We start from the raw sequence: 20829 nt of genomic DNA, 5'->3' as shown, positions 1-20829 counted from the left end.
AAATGACAAAAAAGAGGAAGACGGATTCTTCAGTCACGTTATGAGTGTGGTGGTTGAATAGTTTGTCCACTATAGATGAATCTGCAACTCCCCTGTTGGCAACACGTGTTTGGTACCCATCTCCCGAGCATCAGTGATATCAGTGAGGTGAGGTGCCTACGCAGAGCCCAAAGGATACTAAAGGACAGCACCCACCCAGCCACAGCCTGTTCACCCTGCTGCATTCTGGGAAGAGATTTAGAAGCTTCTGCTGCCACACCACCAGACTGTAGAGCAGCTTCTTTCCCAGTTGTTTTTTTTTTTGAGTATTATGACTACAGCATGCATTTCATTGTTGTATAATGATAAATAAATTACCCTTGAACCTTGAATGTTGTCATCGGATCTAAAATAACAGTGAGGTGTTCTAAACAACAAGGTTTCCTGTGTCTCTCAGGAAAGACCGTCCAACAGTGAGTGAAGATTTAATTGCTACCTTTAACATTAATGTCCTCTAGCCAAGTCCGATTCACCTGCTGTTTGCTTGCTCACTGAGCGGGTCTGTCAACTGGCTTTGTGTGGAGCAAACATTCCTGCCTTCAGCCCTCAAAGGAATGTCATCAAAGCCAAGCTGATCTTGTCCCGACTTGTCCTGCCCTGATTATTAAAATTATGTGGCTGTTTGTATCAGGTTGCCCCGAGGTTAAGACACTGGCATCAAACAGGCCCAACAGGATCTCTCTTAACCACCTCAAAAAACACTCTTGGAAAACCATGAAAAGTTCTCACGTCTCATCTTTTTGTTTGTTTGCTTTTATTATTTTCAACTTGTTAATCAAGAAAACACAAAGCAAGTCTTTTTCTTATAATTTTGTCCTTGTTGGCATGGAAACACACCCTGAAGCAGCATTTACGTCTTCATTGAACAGTGAAACTCTTCATAAACCTGTGTGTTCAGTTTCAGTCTGTGACACAGTGTTTAGGAAAGGCCAGGGGAAGAACAGCTAGCGTCAATAAGCTATCTGGTGCCAGGCAACCCACTTTAACTAATTAACAACTGGGTGTCTTTGTGGATAATCTCAAATTCAGCATATCCTGTACCTTCTGCAGTTGCTGTGGAAACCACTTTGACGTTTGATGGAGAAACAAACTAAATAAAAACAGATTATAAGATTAAATAATTATGGCACTACAACTGGATTTCAACATTATTAATTACTGTTAAAATTTGTGTTTTAAAATGATCTTGATTGATTCTTCTTTCAAATCTCTTTTAAAAACTCACTTTTACCGGAAAGCATATCCAGATTTTATCTGAGCTGCCACTCGTTTTACTATTCCTGCCCTACCGTTCTTATCACTTTGTTTGCTTGTCTTATCTTCCTTACCTCCTACTGAACATATTTGTTATACTTTATTGTGATCCTTGTTCTTATATTCTGTATTTTATCCCCCTGTATCTTTTACCCACATAGTTATTTGTTTTTGTATTTTATGTGTGATTTGTTGTGAAGCACTTTGTACTTTGTTGTGCTATATAAATAAAGCTTATTATTATCTCCATTGAGAAATTCTCATGTATAAAGATCAGAACAGCTCTTCTGTACTTGGCAGGTGAACCACACCACAAACTGAGAGACCACCATTAGCCCTACATTAGCATTCATTTGGAGTAGAGTTTGTGTCCACCCGATGAATGTAAGGCCCCATCTAAACTATTCCATTTTAGTTTAAAAACGGAGTTTTAACACGAATATACGATCTCCGTCCACAGCAGCGTTTTAGCTGTGTATCAGAGTTGATCTGTATCTACATTAAAACGACTGACAACGCACCTCTAGTGGCCGTTCAGGTACACTGGGCATGCGCGAGCCGGTGTAAACACGAAGCAGATGGTCTATTCTGTGGTTAGAGAAGATTTGGTGAAGAAAGACTAAGAACCACACCAGATTTTATTTTGCATGGATCAAGAACAAGCTGGGACTGTTACTGAATGTAAAAGCGGCTGTGGGGCCAGAAAACAGACTGGGAGTCGTCGCAAAGTAAATACGATGACATGCACAGTGTGCAAAGTGAGTCAATGCACATGTGTAGGCTGTAAGTGTTTCCAAAATATTTTTATAAAAATACCAAGTCAAAAACGCAGCATCGTGTTTTGCATGACTTGTAAGAGTCAATCAGAGAGCCAAACGTGAGCGTCTGCTTTCTAAAGTCCTCAATTTTCGGCCGTCTTGCCTAAAACGCCCTCCGGAGTTTCAAAACGAAAAACAGGGTCGGCAGAGTTTTCAAAAGTCTCTGTTTTAGGTCTTTGTTTTCACCGTTTTACTCTGGACTGGAGGTGCAAACGTAGCAAAAGGTCTCCGTTTTAAAACCTAAACGCAGTAGTAGTGTGGACGGGGCCTAAGACGGAGTTGATGGGGGCTGTGAGACCAGACGAAACTAATTTTGTCTTTTTGTAGTATAATTGACTTTATTGATCTATTGATTTAACATTCTAACAAAGTTTACAAACTATTCAGTACTAATTCATTTAACCTTTAAATAAGTATATTAAATAAATAAGTTAAATTGAAAGGAAGGTAAGGCAGTGTAGTGTAGAGCACTGTCTGTGATGTCTGTGATGAATGTGCACAACTAAACCAATGAGCCAAACACATGGTATGAATAGATTCAAGAATACAGATTCATAAATGGATAGAAAGTACCGTCAGACTCTTAAGTTGATTACAAAGATTAGTTTAGATGGCGTTTGTCATCATGGACAAAAACAAGTAAATCCAAAGACCTAAAAGTTCATACACAAACATATTGTGCTGTATGTGCTTTAACAAGGTTCAACTTTTGTACAGGGCTCCCTTCACTTAATAACAAACTATTACATGTTTTGATCATCTCTTTCTGACCCCTCCTGGTCAATACATTATACACTGTAAAATATTTAGTGACATATAACTTTAAAACTTTACAGCAATGTTCTGTTATTTTTTTAAATTGTATACAAAACTCTGTAAAATTAAGGACATCGCCTATAAATTAACAACCCAACTGTTACTTTATGCATTATGTCAATAATCACAAATTTATTTCTCATTTCGGTAGAAGAACCAACAATTATTAGCTATTTTAAATGTCATACAAATGACAAATCATTATCTGTAAATAAATATATAGGTCATATAAAGGACTTTGTCCATACTTACATTTTTCTTTGTAATTTTAAGGTAAATCTTATACATTGTATTTTTATGTGTACTTTTACATTCAAAGTGAAATGGTCAAGTGTGGAAATATATATGGCATAAACTATACCGTGTGTGTGTCTATTGGTATTAATAAAACTTTAACATTATTACATTTTTATTCATACACTGCAATAAAAACACCATTTGACCAATTTATAAAACACAGCTTACAAATACAGCCAAATAAATATATTTCTATTCTGTCCTTTTAACAAGTCATCTTTTATAGTTGCTTTTATAGTTCCATGCTGAAACAATTCCTATTGGTTGTCTCACCACGTTGCTCTGAATATGATTGGTTAATCTGACCTGCTCCACACTGATCTTGGTATGTGGATGTGAGTAGGTATGTGGTAACGGACATATTGTAATCTGCAGAAGGTAAATACCTTATTTGTGTACTCCTTTATCAAGATGTAGTGAGATTAGTGCATTAGCATGCTAGTATATTAGCACCTATTTTAATGTAGAAGCCGATAATGCTACTGTGTGTTGCCAGTATAGGTTAATGTTGTCAGCTAGTTCAAACAAAGTTGGCATGAGAAGAAAAAGGCTTTGTGGGGGGGCGCTATAGAGCCAACGGTCAACCCTCAGTCTGAAAAATGACATCAAATTCAAACATTACCAGTTCGAGTCTGGCTGCAAGGTTTTGTGGCTCTTTGAGCATCCTAAAGGCCTCAAATATCTGTTTAAATAACTGAAAATGACACAGGAAGTATGGAATGACTGACTTCCTGTTGGGCAAAATCTCATGAAAAAAGCAGAAATGTGGACTTTGTAATAAGAGCAATAATCTAGGGCTGCAGCTAACGATGATTTTAGTATTCGAAGCTTCTACAGATTATTTCAACGATTCATCAATGCGTCGTTTAAGAAGTACTTCACCTCCCGGCAACAGAATCAGCTGTGCACGTTTATAGGTGATACATATTTATTGGTCCTTTTCGGAAATTCATAGCGTGTCATACAGCAAACATCAGACCAACAACCAGACAGCTGCTTTACAAACACAAACATCACCGAGTGCTATACAAGTTATACTAAAGGCTCGTGCAGACTACACGCCAATGGCCGTGCTGTTCACACTACACAACTTGCCGTCTTGTGACGGGAGTCTTGAAGTTGTTTTGGCGTTCACACTACGTGACTGATCGGTGACAGGGGGTCACACACTACACGAGCTGACAGCAGCTGTGTCACCTGATGCAGGTCTCCAAACCACGTTTTGTCAAGAAAACACGTGTGAAATGTGAAACGCAAAATGAGCGATCCTGCACACGAAACAGCTGTTTGTTATTATAAAGATGGCAATTATAAAGACAAAGAATATGGGTGAAAGGATGGATTAGCACAGCAGGTAGCAGGAATCGTCTGAGCTACAGAGAGAGCTGGAGGGGAGTTAAAAGGTGCAGCTCCCGACACCCAGTTAATGAATGACTGTGACGTTACAACTCACGGCCCAAAAAGGAGAACAACAAATGCACATGTGGACATTATCAGCTGAGGTCTGATTTTGGCTTCAACTCAACAATGAATCATGATTTCAGTTAAATGCTAAAGTAGCTGTTACTGTCTGCTGGCAGAACACCAGGTGCTTTCTGATCAGATGTCGTCGTGCTGTTGCCGAGGTGACATAAGTTTCATTTTACGGTGGACGGACGGTAACATTACAAAGTTGTTGTTTTCTTTAGCTTGAAATATTCCCATACTTTGGACACTTTCTTCTTTGTCCCTGCTACTTTCTCTCTCCTCCTTCACTTTGCAAACAGCGGCATCATAATCACGTCCTGTTCACAGCGTAAGCGCGATGTGCGACAGTAATAAATGTCTGTGCGAAACAGTGTGCTTTATAGTTATATGGATTAAACGAAGCATCAATGCAAAGAATTTGCATCGATGCATCGATGCATTTTCGATTTAATCAATGAATCGCTTCAGCCCTACAATAATCCCACCACATATCATGTGAAGATCAAAGAAACTTTTTCCAAAACATGTTTGTTTAGGGGCGCTATTGAGCCCCCTGGCCACACCCGACCCCAATCACTGCAGAACATTGGATTTCCCACAAGACCTGAGGTGTGCAAATTTCATGAGGATTCGAGTATCCTAAGGCTTTCAAAAATGAGTTCTCCAGGGAGAAAAAAAAAATAATAATCATATTAATAATCTGAGCAAAAACAATAGGTTCCTTGCACTTTGTGCTAGGACGCCGTTGGTGCCCTGGCCCTTTCATGCTCGGGCCCTAATAATATGGTAATAACATATGATCTTTTGGTGGTTTGTATGCCAAGTGTCTTTGGGCAAGACACTGAACCCCAAATGGCTGCTGGTATGCCATTGTTGTGTGAAATTTCTGCTTCTGACGAGCAGTTGGCACCTTGGTCTCTGCTCATCAGAGTGTAAATGTGTGTGAATGTGATGTAGTTTAAAGCGCAGTAGTTGAAAAGACTAGAGAGGCGCTATACAAAATACAGACCATTAACCATTTAAGTAAACCAATGCACATTTTGTGCAAGCAAGGGAAGCACATGGCGGTACAGACTATTCAAACAAAGAAATCCTACTTTGTAAGGTATTTTCAGTGAATCCATTTTTTCTTTTTTCCCCAGAAGCGCCAATGATCCAGCTGATAATTGGCAATGTGGAGGAGGACTGTTCTTCATCTGTCAGCAGCCATACCAATGTGAAACCTGCTACTGCTAAATGCCTGAAGCTAAGCAGGTTTGGGCTTGGCCAGTACCTGGATGGGACACCTCCTGGGAAAGTGCTGCTGGAAGAGGTGTTGGGGGGCCAGTAGGAGGCAGTCTTCTCTCTGGTCCTAATCATAAGAACCCAGTGCAGTGATGGGGACTGTGCTGTAGGAACTGCCATCCTTCAGACAAGACGTTAAACTGAGGTCCTGACTCATTGTGGTCATTAAAGAGCGCATGGCACTTGTCACAAAGAGTCGAAGGTTCCCCAGTGTCATGGCCAATCTGGCAAACGAATGTAGTTTTTTGTAGGCTTTAATAAAGGAAAATGACAGTATGTTTCCTTGTTTTCGTCTTGAAAAGGTTAGTCTAATAAACAAGATAACCAAAACTAAAAACAATCATCTTGAAATCTTGTAAGAGGCTGTTTTTTTAATGTGCAAACCACTCTTTATAATGTGTTAAGAATCCTTTGAAAATGGGATTCTTCTACTTTGTATAGTAGTAGTTTAATTCCAAGCATAGTTGAGTGTAGGGCTGGACAATAAATCAATATAACAAATGTTCAATAAATATTCAACAAATGTTTGATTTTATTCACTTAAATCATTCAAGTGGACTTGAGATGTTTATTTTGTTGAGGAAAATGAAAAAAACTTTTACTTAATTTTACACATGCATAATTGTTAACAGAGATTTTACTATAACTGTTTTGAATGTTGTGCCTTAGATATGTGAAGTGATCCACTGTTTGGCATCAAGTGTTTGTTGACCATAAAGAAATTTAAACCACAACTAACCATCAAGTTTCTTCAACTTCCACTCAGGAGCAGAAATCAGCCTTTAAAATTGAAAGCAATAATAATTTGACACATATCATGATATCGATCAAAGATATGAAGCTTTTTGTGGTGATAACATTTTTGGCCATATCGTCCAGTGCTAGTTGAGTGGGACCAAAATGGATTCTGTCTCATACTACCACTTTGTTCCTCGAGAGGTGATAGTCCGATAGTATAGCTCCACTAATTATTCTCTTGGTTTTTTAGGCGACCCTCTTCACATTACATGTAGGCATTTTATTCACTGTTAAAGTATTATTTGGGATCAGCCTAGGGCTCAGCACGAGTCAACTCCACCCAGCTGATGTGACACCGATGATTTTAATCATGTGCACCTTGAGCTGTGAGTCCATACAGTAACGTAACTGGAAGCAGAAGCAGCCTTGCTCTGTTTGGGACTGTGAGCTGCACTTTATCGGAGCTGCTGAAGTTAACGTGTGGATTTGTGGTGACAGCAGTGTTTCAGTTAGTTTTGGTTTCACATGCAGCATGCAGTCTCAAACTGTGTCTGTCAAAAGGTCTAAAGGGGATAACGTCACAACCAGCAGAGCAATAACGTAATGCACTGCAGAGGAAATGCCAGGTAGAATTAAAAATATTATGAATTCTCTTTAAATGATGATGCCAATTTCAAATCTCGCCTCAGGCTCTAACTCTGCCAGAGCCGGCCCTGTCTGGGATATTTTAAAATATTTATAACTGAAGCAGCTTCAAGTGTGTATACGTGTGTGATGATGAAGAGGTGTGTGTGTGTGCATGTTCCTTACCTGAATGAGCCGTACTCAGGTGGAGGCTGGTATCGAACGTGGGGCACCTCCCTTGAGTGCTCCCTCCCTCTCTGCTCCTGGTAAAAATGGCCTCCAGGCTCCTGCTGCTTAGTAGGTGAGCCCATTCCTTTGAAGGGATAGTCTGGAGGTGGGCCACGATGCTGTGGTTTGTAGTAGTCGCCTGGCGGCCCTGGGGGGGGCAACAGGGGGGAGAGTGGGGCGCTATTGACAGGGGCATGGGCCTTCACACCACTTGTGGCCAGGGAGAGCTGCATTAGTCGTTCGCTGAGAGACCGAACGTGTCCTTGCTTCAGATCCTTAAGCCCATCATCCTGGTGCACCTTCCCCGCGCCGTTCACTCGCTGCACTGTGGGGCGACCCTCAGTGCGCACCTTGCCGCTGGTCATCCCAGTGACGTAGAAGGCAGCACCCACCGAGGCAGGGAGAGAAGGCTGCTGGGGCTGGTTGTTCTGCTGCTGAGGCTGAGGAGGAGGCCCATGACCACGGAAATATTGTGACTGCACTTTGGCCTCTTCGTAGGTAGGGAGGTCCTCTGGGTTCAGGCACTGCCCTTGGCTGCTCCCACCACCTCCGCTGCCTCCTCCAGTCGATAAACCTCCCCCACCTCCACTGCTGCCACCCCCTCCTCCAACTCTGGTGGAGCCCAGCTTCTCCAGGCCGTTGTCCGTCTGCAGCTCCTGTCCCTGGGGTTCCTGACGGGCAATGTGGGGGGTCATGGAGTGATCATCAGAAGGGCCTACCTGTCCCTGTCCTGGATAACCTCCTCCCCCTCCCCCTCCTCCCTGGTGTTGATGTTGTTGCTGCTGCTGTTGCAGCACGTAATTCCGGTTCATCTGCTCCTGCAGGAGGCGCTGCAGGACGGTGCTGCCACCACCTCCTACACTGTTGCTGCTGTTGGACGACTCATCAGCTGCGGCCCTCATCTCTGCCTCCCGTTGGCCACGCACCTCATGGAAGGACAAGCTCCGCCCACGGTCAATGCTCCCTGAGAGCATGAAGAGGAAGATGTGGAGGGAGAGAAAGAGGAAAGGGAGCAGTGTGGAGAAGGGATGCAAATTGGAGTTTTATAAGAGGGAAAAAGTGAAAGAATGGAAAGAGCAAAGATCCAAGAGAGTGAAAGAAAAGACAAAGAGTGACGATATTCCAGAAATACAAGGGGAAAAGAGAGAATGAAAGAGAAAGTGACAGAAATTATTAACTTCTGAGATACATATGGACCATTCACCCCCATCCCCGCCCCAAAGCCACTGAAGACCCATTGGTGCATGGAGGGAAAGTAGAACGAGCCTGAAGGAAGAACAATTCCTGAAAAACCTGAGGTGCCAAACCACCAGCCAAACCCTGAACCCTTAAACGCAAATCACAAACAAACCACACACATATCAAAGCTAACAATTTAAATCAGAGAATGAAGACTACGGCAGCAGCGTGATGACTAAACATGGATCCTGAAGAGATCAATTAACATTTTAAATGTAGTGTTGTTTACTTGGCCCCTGTTTGATAACTAAACAATGGCTATGGGGCCTGTGGACTAATCAGAAACTAACAGAAACTTTACACATTCCATGATGTGACAGAGTATTTGAATGCAAAACCTTTAATCAAAGGATCAAAGGAAATCTTTGAGTAATTGCCTGAAGTGCCTCGACATTGTGACCTCTGCAAAATCTGCACTTGTCTTGCCTCACTTCTACACTACAAAGGCACCAAGTAATAATTATTTTGATTATAAATTATTCTATGTAATGTTTTTTTTTTTCAATTAATCAGTTAATGGTTTGATCTATGTCATGGCAAGAACTAGTGAAAGATGCCAAACATAAATTAAAGGTGAATTCTCAAATGTCTTGTTTTGTGCGACTAACTGTCCAGAACCAAAGATATTTGGTTTGCAATGATCTGAAATGGAGAAAAGTAGCAAACCCTCAAATTTGTCATTTTGCTAAAAATACATGAAAAGATTTAAAGTTAAAAGATTTTAAGAATTCATTTCTATTTCAATATTCAAATAAACCGTCATGACAAGGGTTAAAAAGTCAGTCTGAAAAGTTGGATAGTAAGCTTTACACACAGATCATTTTAATGTCATTAACAAAACCTTGATGTTGTTTTCAGCCAAGACTGTATGACGTCCCATCAGTCACAAAACACTACTTTCAGTCCGTCTACATGGACTTATAAATGATTACATGCAGGATCCCCAGAACCAAAATGGATCACAGTGACTCCATTTTACACCTTCATAGAGGCCAAAGGGCAGGAAAATTACAATTATTAGAAATGTATATCATAATAACCCACTGGCTATGGCACAAAAGAAGATATTATAAGTTACAAGTAAACAAAACCCAGTGATTTGAAAATTCTCACAGCTGCTACCAAGAAACTCGATTGGAAATGTTCATACAGTGTGAAGGACAGAAGCACTGTGTTTTCAGTTAAACATCTAACGTTGTCAAAGTTCAAACCACCTGGCATGGATTTGTTGGTCCAAATCAAAGAGGATTATTTCCCCCTGAGTCAAATCTCTCTTCTATTAGAGCCAATAAAACCCCGACAAGTCAACTCAAAACTGTTTATAACCTCTTCTTTGTAGTTTTGAAAAAGAAGTGAAAAAAACAAACTATTTTTCTTTTATGCATATAGTGAAGTTCTTTTCATGTTTGTTTGGGCAGGCAATGTAAGGCTGCTTTAATATAAACGTGGTTTCTTCTGACAACGCTGAATGTTAACATCTCTTTGTTCTACAGAGAAAGAAAGAAATTATTACATCTAGCGCTTTCTGTTATTCTTCTCATTCTCAAGGAGGAAGATGCTTTTTTCCGAAACATCTGTAGGTAAATAAAATCATGAGACAAAAGGAAAAATGTTAGCTCTGGCGCTATGTCAGCAAATGGTAAATGCTCTTCAAGCTGAAGAGACAAAGAAGAAAAAGTATTTCAGGAGTACAATGGTGGAAATTCACATGCACAAAAGCTCATTTTAAACTGTGACAGCCCAAGATTATAAACATTTCCATTAGACATTGATAAACTCTGACATTTACAAAGACACAGTACTCAACTTTTCATCTACGCTGCCACATCTGTTCACTTGGCCGGACTTCAGTTGGTCTGTTTTGCTTAGCTGTTGCTCAGCTGCTGAAATATTTCTACAGTTAGCTCTATAGTTTTTATGCACAGAATCAATTTTGAATTGAAATCAAATATTAGTAGTTCCTCTGTTTTACAAATATATTTCAACAATAGAAAGATTTTTTTTCAATAGCTTCCGTATTATGAGACCCAATATCAATGTCAAAGGTGTCAGAATGCAACATTTGGAAATTGCGGAGATTGACCAAATCCAGTCTCTCTCCAGTTTTTCTCCTGTTTCTCAAATTGCCTGTTCTTTGTATCCATTGCTGACAAAGTGTGAGATTGTGCTCCTCTGACCTGTGGAGTGCAAACTAGGACCCTTTCCAAGAGCTTGAACAAATCATGTATTGTTTTTTTCTCCTCTCATCTTCCATTTTGTAATGCTCTGACTGCACAGTGCTCCCATATTACCTCACGGCTGGCTTCACTACCCTGGCCTCTTCTTAAATTTCAGATTAAATATAAAATTCTCTGTGAGTTGGACAGACAGACCTCTGAAATCATACGGACTACAACTCCCTTATTGACCTACATTTATTTCAAAGTACCAGGAGGCTTTACAGTTTTTCACACAGATCTTTTGTAATCTTTACTTCAGTCAATAAAGTTAGCAGGGGTTTTTACTTTAATTACTAATGACTGTTGTACTGCAGGTACATCAAAACATTACAGACAAATGTGGCTGATCTCTAGCCCTGTCCTGGTGTGACTCGGTTTTTTTCAAACAGGTCTGGTGTTAAGCTAATCAGAGTTTTGTAGGTGGACATAATCTTTCTGTGCCAGGGTCCGAAAAATAACCACAAACCTAACAATAAGCTTGCATGTAATGAAAGTCGACTTCCAGAAATAACAATTGTTACATCTGCATATTTTATTGGAAACGGAAATTTTAGTCGGCTTGGACACTTAAGTTAATTAACTATTTACTGCAACATTTTACTTTGGCGGTGTGGCTCTGCTAATGTGAAGCTGTCAAACAAATTACAGCAGCTTTTAACAAACAGTCTCTAAGTTCACAACCTACCCTGGCAGAACCTGATCCCCAGAACAGTTAATGAACATCAACACATATTAAAGAAACATACAAGAATAACTGCTACTAAAGGAAGAGCATGGGGAGATGGAGGGGGGTCAGTCAAACAGCGAGGATGCAAAGCTCACATTGTTCTATGTAGGCTGAATGAATGGCAAATGTTTATATGGATTGCCTATTGTAAGAAGTTTAATTCAATTGTATTTAAATAGCGTAAATTCATAACAGAAATTGTCTAGAGCATAGTTTTATAATATTATTTAGAGAGACCCAACAATTCCCACCATGAGCAAGCACTTGGCCACTTTACATTTATTCATTTAGCTGATGCTCTTATCCAAAGGGACTTACAATTGCTATATATGTCAGAGGTCACACGCCTCTGGAGCAACGATGGGTTAAGTGTCTCACTCACTCTTTTTCAAAGGTACTTTATTTGTCACATACATGTAGTGAAATTCACCCTCTGCATTTAACCCATCCCTGAAGGGAGCAGTGGGCAGCCGCTGTGCAGCGCCCGGGGACCAACTCCAGATGTATATCAGTGTTTTTGGTCAATGGCACTGACTGAAGAATCTAACATGTTTTTGATGGTGGGGGAAAACGGAGCACCCGGAGAACATGCAAACTCCACACAGAAAGGCCAGGACGACCGGGGTTTGAACCCAGGACCTTCTTGCTGTGTGGCCACAGTGCTATCCACTGTTCCACCAAGCCTCCCTAAACATCAACTGTGCCGGAATTTTATGGTCCTATAGGCGTTTAGTAGAACACATTAAGCTGAATTTGTGTGAGAAATTTAAAGTCATTATTGTTGGCCTTTCCAAAATTGCATTTTTGAGCCCTAATTACAGCACTACCATTTGGCTTATTGGGCTCATATATCTGTGGAAGCACTTGCACATCATTTCAAGTTATATGATCAAGCTTCATGTTCTACCACATTCCAGGTCATGGCAATATCAACTGCGTCTATTTTGAGGTCACAATTAACTTTGACATTTTAGTCAAAAGTGTTAATTATTGTGTACGACCAACTGTGAAATATGCAGTGGGTATCGTCACCCGCATGCACATATGCGCACCTATGTCTTCATGCGTGTCCATGTGTGTCTTCGTGTTTGTCACGAGACAAACTTAACGGGGACCCACTCATGGCTAAATTGCTGTGATTCAGTTGTTTTCATCAGGTATGGGGTGTTACATTACACTTACACTATTGCTTTGACTAGTCCTTTAATTGAGATGGTGAGACAATTAAATATTGCATTACCTAAATTTACTAAATTACAATTCCCCATTTTTCTTTTCAAAGCCAGACGCATTTTCTAGAAGCCTTACTTTAACTTCAATCACAGATTAGAGATCTGTTGGCTAACAACTGTTGCGCATAGACTGCTAAACTTGTTCAATCTATTTGTACATAATTTTTCTACCATATGACTTTTCCTAACACCTCCTACCCACTTTCTTTCTTCTCCCCTCCTCTCTCTTGTCCCTCTGTCTTACTAACTAACTCTCTTCATCCCTCAAATTTCCCTCCTCCCTACCTGTTTCCCTTGGCCAACTTACTTTCCCAAATCCCAAGTCTGCTCCCTGTCATACCTACCTGTGTGGCTGTTCTCACTGCGCTCTCCCAGGGGCATCAGTGGCAACAGCTGCTCATACTGTGATGCTGCTGCGGGCCCACCACGAGGCCTGGGCGGGGCTTGGTGAGGGTGAGCATAAAGATGGGGTGGATGCTGTTGTTGTGGGTGAAGGTGGTCGGGTGTAAGGTGGTAGAAGCCTTATGGTGGCAGGCGGTTCAACTCCTGGTTCTGGCCTTCCTGCAGCCTCAGCAGGTCCTCAAGGTGCTCCAAGATGTAGAGGCGCTGGTCAGTGTCGCTGAGACCCAAACACTCTACAGAGGAAATAAGTTCATTTTTATGGCAACATAGAACAAAACATGGGTGATAGCTTTGAAAAGAGGCCCACAACTTCTGCCTCATTCAGTCAGTGCGTTTACATGCACTTAAATAACAAGGTTACAGTCAGCTTTCTCCAGTAAGCTGATCTCTTAAATGTCATGTAAATGAGAAACCTGTTTCTGTAATCGGGGTAGAGGATTGTGAAACCTGGTTTCCCCAGATAGATTTATCCTGAAGAATGCTGGTTGCCTGGCTATGTATACAGGTTTGAGGATTTCTAATCTGCTTATTATGTGAGCGTGTGTGGTACAAAGACTTCTGTCAGGGAAAGCAACAGCAGATCAGTAGAATGGAAACATAGCAATGCATTGTCATGTGTAAAATCCTATCCAAAGTCTGACTGAAACTGAGCAATGATCGGGATCCAAGCAAGTCGTGGATAATGCAACATTTGACATTTTCAGAGGAGAAGACCAGAAGCCGGTGAAAAACTCTCTCAAAGAAATTATGATTTTCTCAAGAGTCAATTGTGTGAGCGGCAATCAAGTGAAGGTTAGTATCAAAGAGATGGGGGGGAGGTTTCCTCTTAAAAAACACAGTGAGTGATTTGAAGGCAGAAATGGCTGAACTAAAAGAGAAGTGCAAAGATATAGAAGGAAGAATGAGGAACATAAGTTTCCGAAACACCCTGTTCCAGCTCTAAAACCTCAGTTTCTAAGCAGCTAACTGCAGTGCCACAGCTGGACAAAGTGAACCACTTACATTGGAGCCTGGGTCCAAAAAAAGTCGGTGGAAAACATTGTGCCATCATTGCTAAACTTCACTAATACCAAACTGTGAGGTACTGCCCACATTTGTAAGTGTAGCCAAAGGCTAGATGATTCAACCAACGTAACTATGAGGTCGGACTTACAACGGCAAGTTACTCCAGACCAGGCGTAAGCCCTGTTGGTGCAACGGAACCCAGGTGTAAATTCTGTGGAACTCATTCCAGTTTTTTCCTGTCCCAACATGGAGTCATCCTACTGACTAAACCCACACACACAAACCTACTTATTTACTTTTTACTTATTTTTGGTTATCCGCAAAATTTGGTTTACTTCCAGTAATAACATCTAATTAAAGCTGCAAGCAGCGTTGGGCGGGCCCTCGCACGTGAGGCGGCCATAGCACTTCGCACTATGACTATAACGGGCGGGATCAAACATGTAAAGTTTGGTGCAGATGTGAGCATGTAGACTTAAGTTACAACTTCCTGTTTGATGGCGAATCATCGTTTTTGGCCGTTCCACAAAAACTCAACTTTGTACAACTTTTAATCTTCAATGCATTTAGAGTACACAGCAAAAATCTGAAGTCAGTCGGACTAAATCCCTAGGAGGAGTTCGTTAAAGTACAGAATGTGTAAATCATCCAAAAATAACCGTAAAATTCAAAATAGACGGATTCCTGTTGGGTTTAGGGTATCACTCCAAGAGGCTTTTTGGTACGTCTGGACATGATACATGTGCCACAGAAATTTCATACATTTAAGTGAAACATGCTACAGGGGCTGCTTCGTTAAAGGTCATTTCCTGTTGCCAGCAGGTGGTGCTATGGCTTTGAGTAAATGTTGGCATGTAGATGTGTTCAGGCCTGGACTCTTATTAAACATGTAAAATTTTGTACAGATCTGAGCATGTACAGTAAAGTTACAACAACTTCCTGTGTCATGGTGAAGCATGGCACTTTGCCGCTACACCACTGCCAAGCCATTGACCGAAAACTCACAAGTTTTACAACATGACCTCACCCTTAATACATTGGTATTAAGGGTTTCCTGGGACAGTTCTGAAGTTCATATGTCCAACCTGCTCGAAGTAGTACATTACAGTGTAAAACGAGTCATTTCCTGTTGCCAGCAGGTGGCGCTATGACTTTGAGAGAATATTGGCATATGGATGTGTTCAGGGCACGACTCTTATAATGTATTCCAAATTTGGTGCAGATGTGAGCATGTATACTGAAGTTATAACAACTTCCTTTTTCATGCCGAATCATTGTTTTCTGACAGCACGCTACGGGCAAACTGGTCGACTGGTAACAGCTGTTTGTACAACTTTTAATCGTCAATGGGTTTAGACTGCACAGCGAAAATTTGAAGGCAATTCGATTAATTCCCTCTAGAAGAGTTCGTTAAAGTACAAAGTGTGTAAATCGCCAAAAATGACCATTGAATCCAAAATGGCCGACTTCCTGTTGGGTTTAGGCAATGGGTCCGAGAGGTTTTTTTGTACGTCTGGACATGATACACATACCGTGCTCGCGCCCTAAAAATAATCCCTTCAGTTTCAACAGGGACCTCGCACGGTTCGTTCTTGGGCCCATAATAATAATAATGTCATCAACAGCAGTGATGTGGAAAATAAGATATGCCACTATTATTATATTATCTTATTATGTACCACTTTTCAGGACGATTAAATGAAATATAAAATTATTAATGAGACACATGTTTGATATTTATCTTTGGATAAATTAATTGTTATATTAATCAAGAAATAAAAAAATTATCTTTAGAATAATCAAAAATAAATGAGTCGTTAGATTAAACAAAAAAATATCAAAGAAATAATATTTACATTAATTGGTTTGAAAGAGAATCATTAGGTGCAGCCCTATATTAATTATGGTGTAGACAATGGACAACACAACAAGATACTGAAATGTAGACTTAAAATCAGAATTGTTGAATTAAGGCTGGATCAAATTGTCCTTAGATAGTCTGGGGGTCTGCTGAAATGCCAATTGCTCAACAAGTTTAACATTTCTATTCAAGTAAGACAGAATACCTAATATAATATAATATAATATAATGTCAAGTAGCTCTGTAACAAAACTCGGAAAAACAGTGTGAAATAGCATACAATTTATTCCAAATCTAAAATGTAAAACCAAAGGCGGGTGAGAGTGTCTTTAGCAAGTTTACACATGACTTTCTACACTGCCACATTCTTTGGTCATCACTCATTTAATCCTTGGCTTATTGTTTGGTCATTGTTTCTGTTCATAACTTTTTAGATTTTCATTTTAGTCAGACTTGCTGAAAACATAATGCCTACTGCTTCTGAAAAAGATTCAATTTATGAATTAAAAAATAAAGAACAGAACTAATGAAAACAGATACAACAAGATACACAAGGTAACGTGAATGTACTGAAATCAGTGCATCACAACGGCAGACAAATGAACTCTTGAGTTAGGTTCAAAGCTGAGGTTCAAACTTAGGGAGTTTCCTCTTCACAGACCAAACCACTGTATTAAGGGCATTTAATTTTTTCTCCATGAACACCTTAACTAACTCCTAACTAAATGACAGAGTTCTCTGTAAAAGATTTACCTGTGTGGCTTCCTCAGAAAATCTCTGTGTCTTCTCATAAAATCAACCCGAGTGAGGACGTAGTACAAACTTGGTCTACATCAACTTGTACAGGTTAGAGGCACCTCCCCCCCCCTTTCCTCACTCCGGCAGCACTCCGACAGGTGGGGCTGGAAGGTAGAGACAGGTGGAGCTGGAACCATTCAGCACTGAGCCACTCCTTCATACCTGTGCACTAGTGTAACTGCTTCACTAGAATTTACTCTGCCAACCGTCAATGAGATAAACACTCGAGACTGTAACTTCCCTTTCACTGCTTGTGCAAGGTGGAATGCTGGGTAATGTTTTTCGTCATCTTTTTTGTGATTATAAAACGATAGAATGGGGGCAGATGACTTTCCACTCACCTTTATTACAGCACAGAGGACTTCCTTAAGCTGATACTCTCCGTGCTATTTTTTTCATTTCATAGGGAAGACAATATGCACCCAAAGCAAAGAAACACTATCCAGTTTAACAAAATAAAGTATCAGAACCCTGTGTGCTGCAGCAGATTAACACACAAGAGACACAAAGTTGTCAAAAACATCTGAGTCAGCAGCGTCTACACAAATGCTTGGGACAGTCACCAAGTCTTCACAGGATGACACAGACAGCTAATTCAGACATTACAAGAAAACATGGGAAGACACATGACCTGCATCCATCATCTGGACACATACAGTAGTCAAAGCCACAGAGGAACCACTGCGGTGTCAATGTAAGGAAATTCTTTCAGGCTTGGATACTGACCTTTCAAAAGATCTGTGATGTATAATTACTGTGGAGCAAGAACTGACATTCCTTCACGCATGTTTGATATTAACTGGGGAATAGGTGGGTGTTCAATGTTCATGACTTGATTCAAAACTTTATGCCTTGGCCTGAAGGCATACACATCATCATGGCCGTCCTGTCTTATTCATGAAACATACTGTGCCTCTCTTTCTGTCAGTAGGACAGGGACAGAAGAGAATAGCTGTGGTTCAGCTTCACTTCAGGTTGGAAGTAGTTGCTGTAAACTGTAAAAAGCTTCTGCAGCTCTTCATCTTCACATTGCAAACCTGGATCATTTTCATCTTTGTGTTCACAAACCAAAACTGAACTGCTAAACTGCAGAGCTCCTGCATGGTGTTTTAGTTTAGTTTAGTTCTTTGTTGTATCAGCCTCAGCATCGGCCTATAATGGACATAATGTCAAAATCTATTTATAGTTCTTAATTAAGTGAACTTTTGTTGAGTTTGCATTAGCAATATGCCCCATTACTTGCTTAATTAAAATATAGCAGCAGCTAAATAAAGTTTGTAGTTAGGGCTCATGTGAGTCCTGAACCATCCCTTAGTTATGCTGCTATAGGCCCAGACTGCCAGGGGATTTCCCATGATGCACTGAGCTCCTCTCTCCTCTTCTTTCTCTCCCTCTGTATGCAACCTCATCCCAATAATGCATGTTACTAACTCGACATCTCCCCTTTCCTATAGTCTTGCGCTTTCTCGTCCCTACACCCACCTGCTGGTGTAGCTAATAAACTGCTCTCACATTTACAGATCTCTGTGGTACAGAGTGGACAAAATTACACAAATGCCTAAAAAGGAAGTCACAAATGTAACGTGACCTGCAAATTGACAGGAAGCGATGTGCAAAAACTGTTTTGTGTGTAAAAATAGATCCACAAATGCGTAAATAACACTTTGTATGTGAAATTAAAATATGTGTATACAGAGTAAATTGTACATATTTGCAAATCACACTGTATTTTTGTGGATATGATTTTACACAACACAAATGTAAAATTACATGTTTTGGGTAGTGAGTTTTTTGTGTATATTTTTTTTAAAGGTCTCCACAGTACACATTGGACAAAATTCCACGTAACATGACCCACAAATTGACAGGAAGCAATCTGCAAATGTGCAAAAACTGTTTTGTGTGTAGAAGTCACTCTGTATTTTTGTGGATATGATTTTACACATCACAAATGTAAAAATACACATTTATAGATAGCAAAATATTTGCGTATCATAGTACACATTTGTGGATTGTTTTCTGTGGGTTACAAACATTAAAGTCCAATAAAACCTTCCATACTGCAGTGCTGGGAACCCTATTGAAATATTTAATTTTTATTTTTCCGTTGCATTACTGCATTACCAGAATGCATCATCCTTGACATGAGAAAGGCGTTCTTTCCACAGCTGTAAGTATTGCCAATATTGTGTCACAGTCTAATATGCAAAGAACCTGCCCGTCTGTTGTAAATTTTGTGAGACCAAAAAGCTTTCAACCACGAACAATTCTACATCTAATTTAGTGAAGCATCTGCTGAAGCAGCACAGCAACATGAAACTTTTTTTACACATATCAAAAGTAATCTTTCAAAACTGGAAATCCAAGAATTCTTGTCACATCACTCACTGGATTAATTTACTTACAGAATATATACGGCTGGTTGTTGACTCCTCAGGTTAATTATTGTTCCAGCAAAGTGGATTAATTTTTTAAATGAGCTGTAGGTTGTCTGTCACTTTTTAGGATAGAGGGGCATTGAAGGTAATGTAGTAATGTAACAACTAACGTAACTAGTTACTTTTAATACCCAGTATTAAGTAATATTAGTACTTTTTAAGGAGTAATGAGTAAAAAGTAACTTATTACAATTTCTGAGTAACTTGCCCAACATTGCACACAGTACGTGACGCATTAAAAAAACTTATATGTATGCATTCACTGAATTGAGCTGCATCTTGTGATACTGGCCACGCCCATTTTCACCTATAATTATAACCTACAGTTTGAACTCTTCCTAGGCGCTGAGTCTGATCTGCACAAAACTTTGCATGTTGAATTTATGGACCCTCACAATCAAAAGTTGTATAAAGAAGTTATAAAGAAACAACTTCTTGTAGCTGTCAAACAAACAGGAAGGGATGTCATATCTCCACACAGGTAGGTTATGTCTGATTAACACGAAACTTGGGCCAGCAGTTTCCCATGCCACACTGACCCTTAAAATCCACTGACTCCGTCTATGGCGCGTTACGGCTGTGCCGCGGTTGCCGGAGCTAATCGCAGCCATTAAAGTCAATGGTCGTGAGTCCACCAGCTGCGGCCACAGCGTGTCCCAGAAGCGTCTCTCCGCGCCGCTCCGCAGAGAATAGGTAGCAGGTCTATTTTCGCCGCTAGCCGCGTCAAGCAGCACAGAGCAGGTCGAAGAAGATCCAGTCAATTTTCAAATGTGGAGCCTCCTGATCGTAAAACAACAATAAACACACACAATGATTGCCAAATCAACAAAATATTAAAGCTGCAAGCAGCGTTGGGCGGGCCCTCGCACTTGTAGCGCGTCCGCGTGTGAGCCGGCCGAGTTGCATATTCTGGAGCTCTGCCGGTGCGGCTGTGAATTTCCTACGCGGTTCCGACGCCTCATGAAGGTGTTATATGTCACTTCCTGTGTCCCCTATGTGGAGCTACATAGCACTTGCCGCTATGAATATAAATCGGTATTGGTGTGTAGATGTCTGCGGGGTGGGAGAGTTATCAAGCACGTAAAGTTTGTTTCAGATGTGAACATGTACACTGAACAATAATGTACCCAAACAATAAAATAAATTCCTTTTATATTTCCCTGCCTTGTTGTTTATGTGTACATACAGAGGAAGAATGTGAGAACAGCACACATTTCATCGTTACTGTGTGTTAGAGCATGGGAGAACAGTGGATACTTTTAATACAGCCCACACCCCTAATACTGTGTAACTATAACAAGTAGAGAACAGAAGAAAAAGATGTTCTTTCTTTACAACTGTCT

At 40.5% G+C, this 20829-nt stretch overlaps 1 protein-coding gene across 6 annotated transcripts in view; it reads right to left on the bottom strand.

Moving 5' to 3' along the window:
* Positions 1 to 20829, bottom strand: part of amot (angiomotin) — a 55398-nt gene that overhangs the window by 26668 nt on the left and 7901 nt on the right. For 2 of the 6 annotated variants that reach the window (XM_046040190.1, XM_046040194.1), the window contains exons 2-4: positions 13327 to 13617; positions 10318 to 10378; positions 7524 to 8529 (exon numbers count right to left, since the gene is read on the bottom strand). In XM_046040190.1, coding sequence (XP_045896146.1) covers positions 7524 to 8529; positions 10318 to 10378 — 1067 coding nt within the window. In that variant the 5' untranslated portion in view covers positions 13327 to 13617. Of the gene's footprint in view, positions 1 to 7523; positions 8530 to 10317; positions 10379 to 10611; positions 10688 to 13326; positions 13618 to 17003; positions 17073 to 20829 lie in introns of those variants that run through there. The other 4 variants (XM_046040191.1, XM_046040193.1, XM_046040192.1 and 1 more) reach the window with 4 other exon arrangements.

This window comes from Micropterus dolomieu, linkage group LG23 (assembly GCF_021292245.1).
Source record: "Micropterus dolomieu isolate WLL.071019.BEF.003 ecotype Adirondacks linkage group LG23, ASM2129224v1, whole genome shotgun sequence".
In the NCBI taxonomy this organism is placed as follows: Eukaryota; Metazoa; Chordata; class Actinopteri; order Centrarchiformes; family Centrarchidae; genus Micropterus; species Micropterus dolomieu.
Note: the sequence above shows the minus strand (reverse complement) of the source record. Positions and strands in the feature narration are given on the sequence as shown.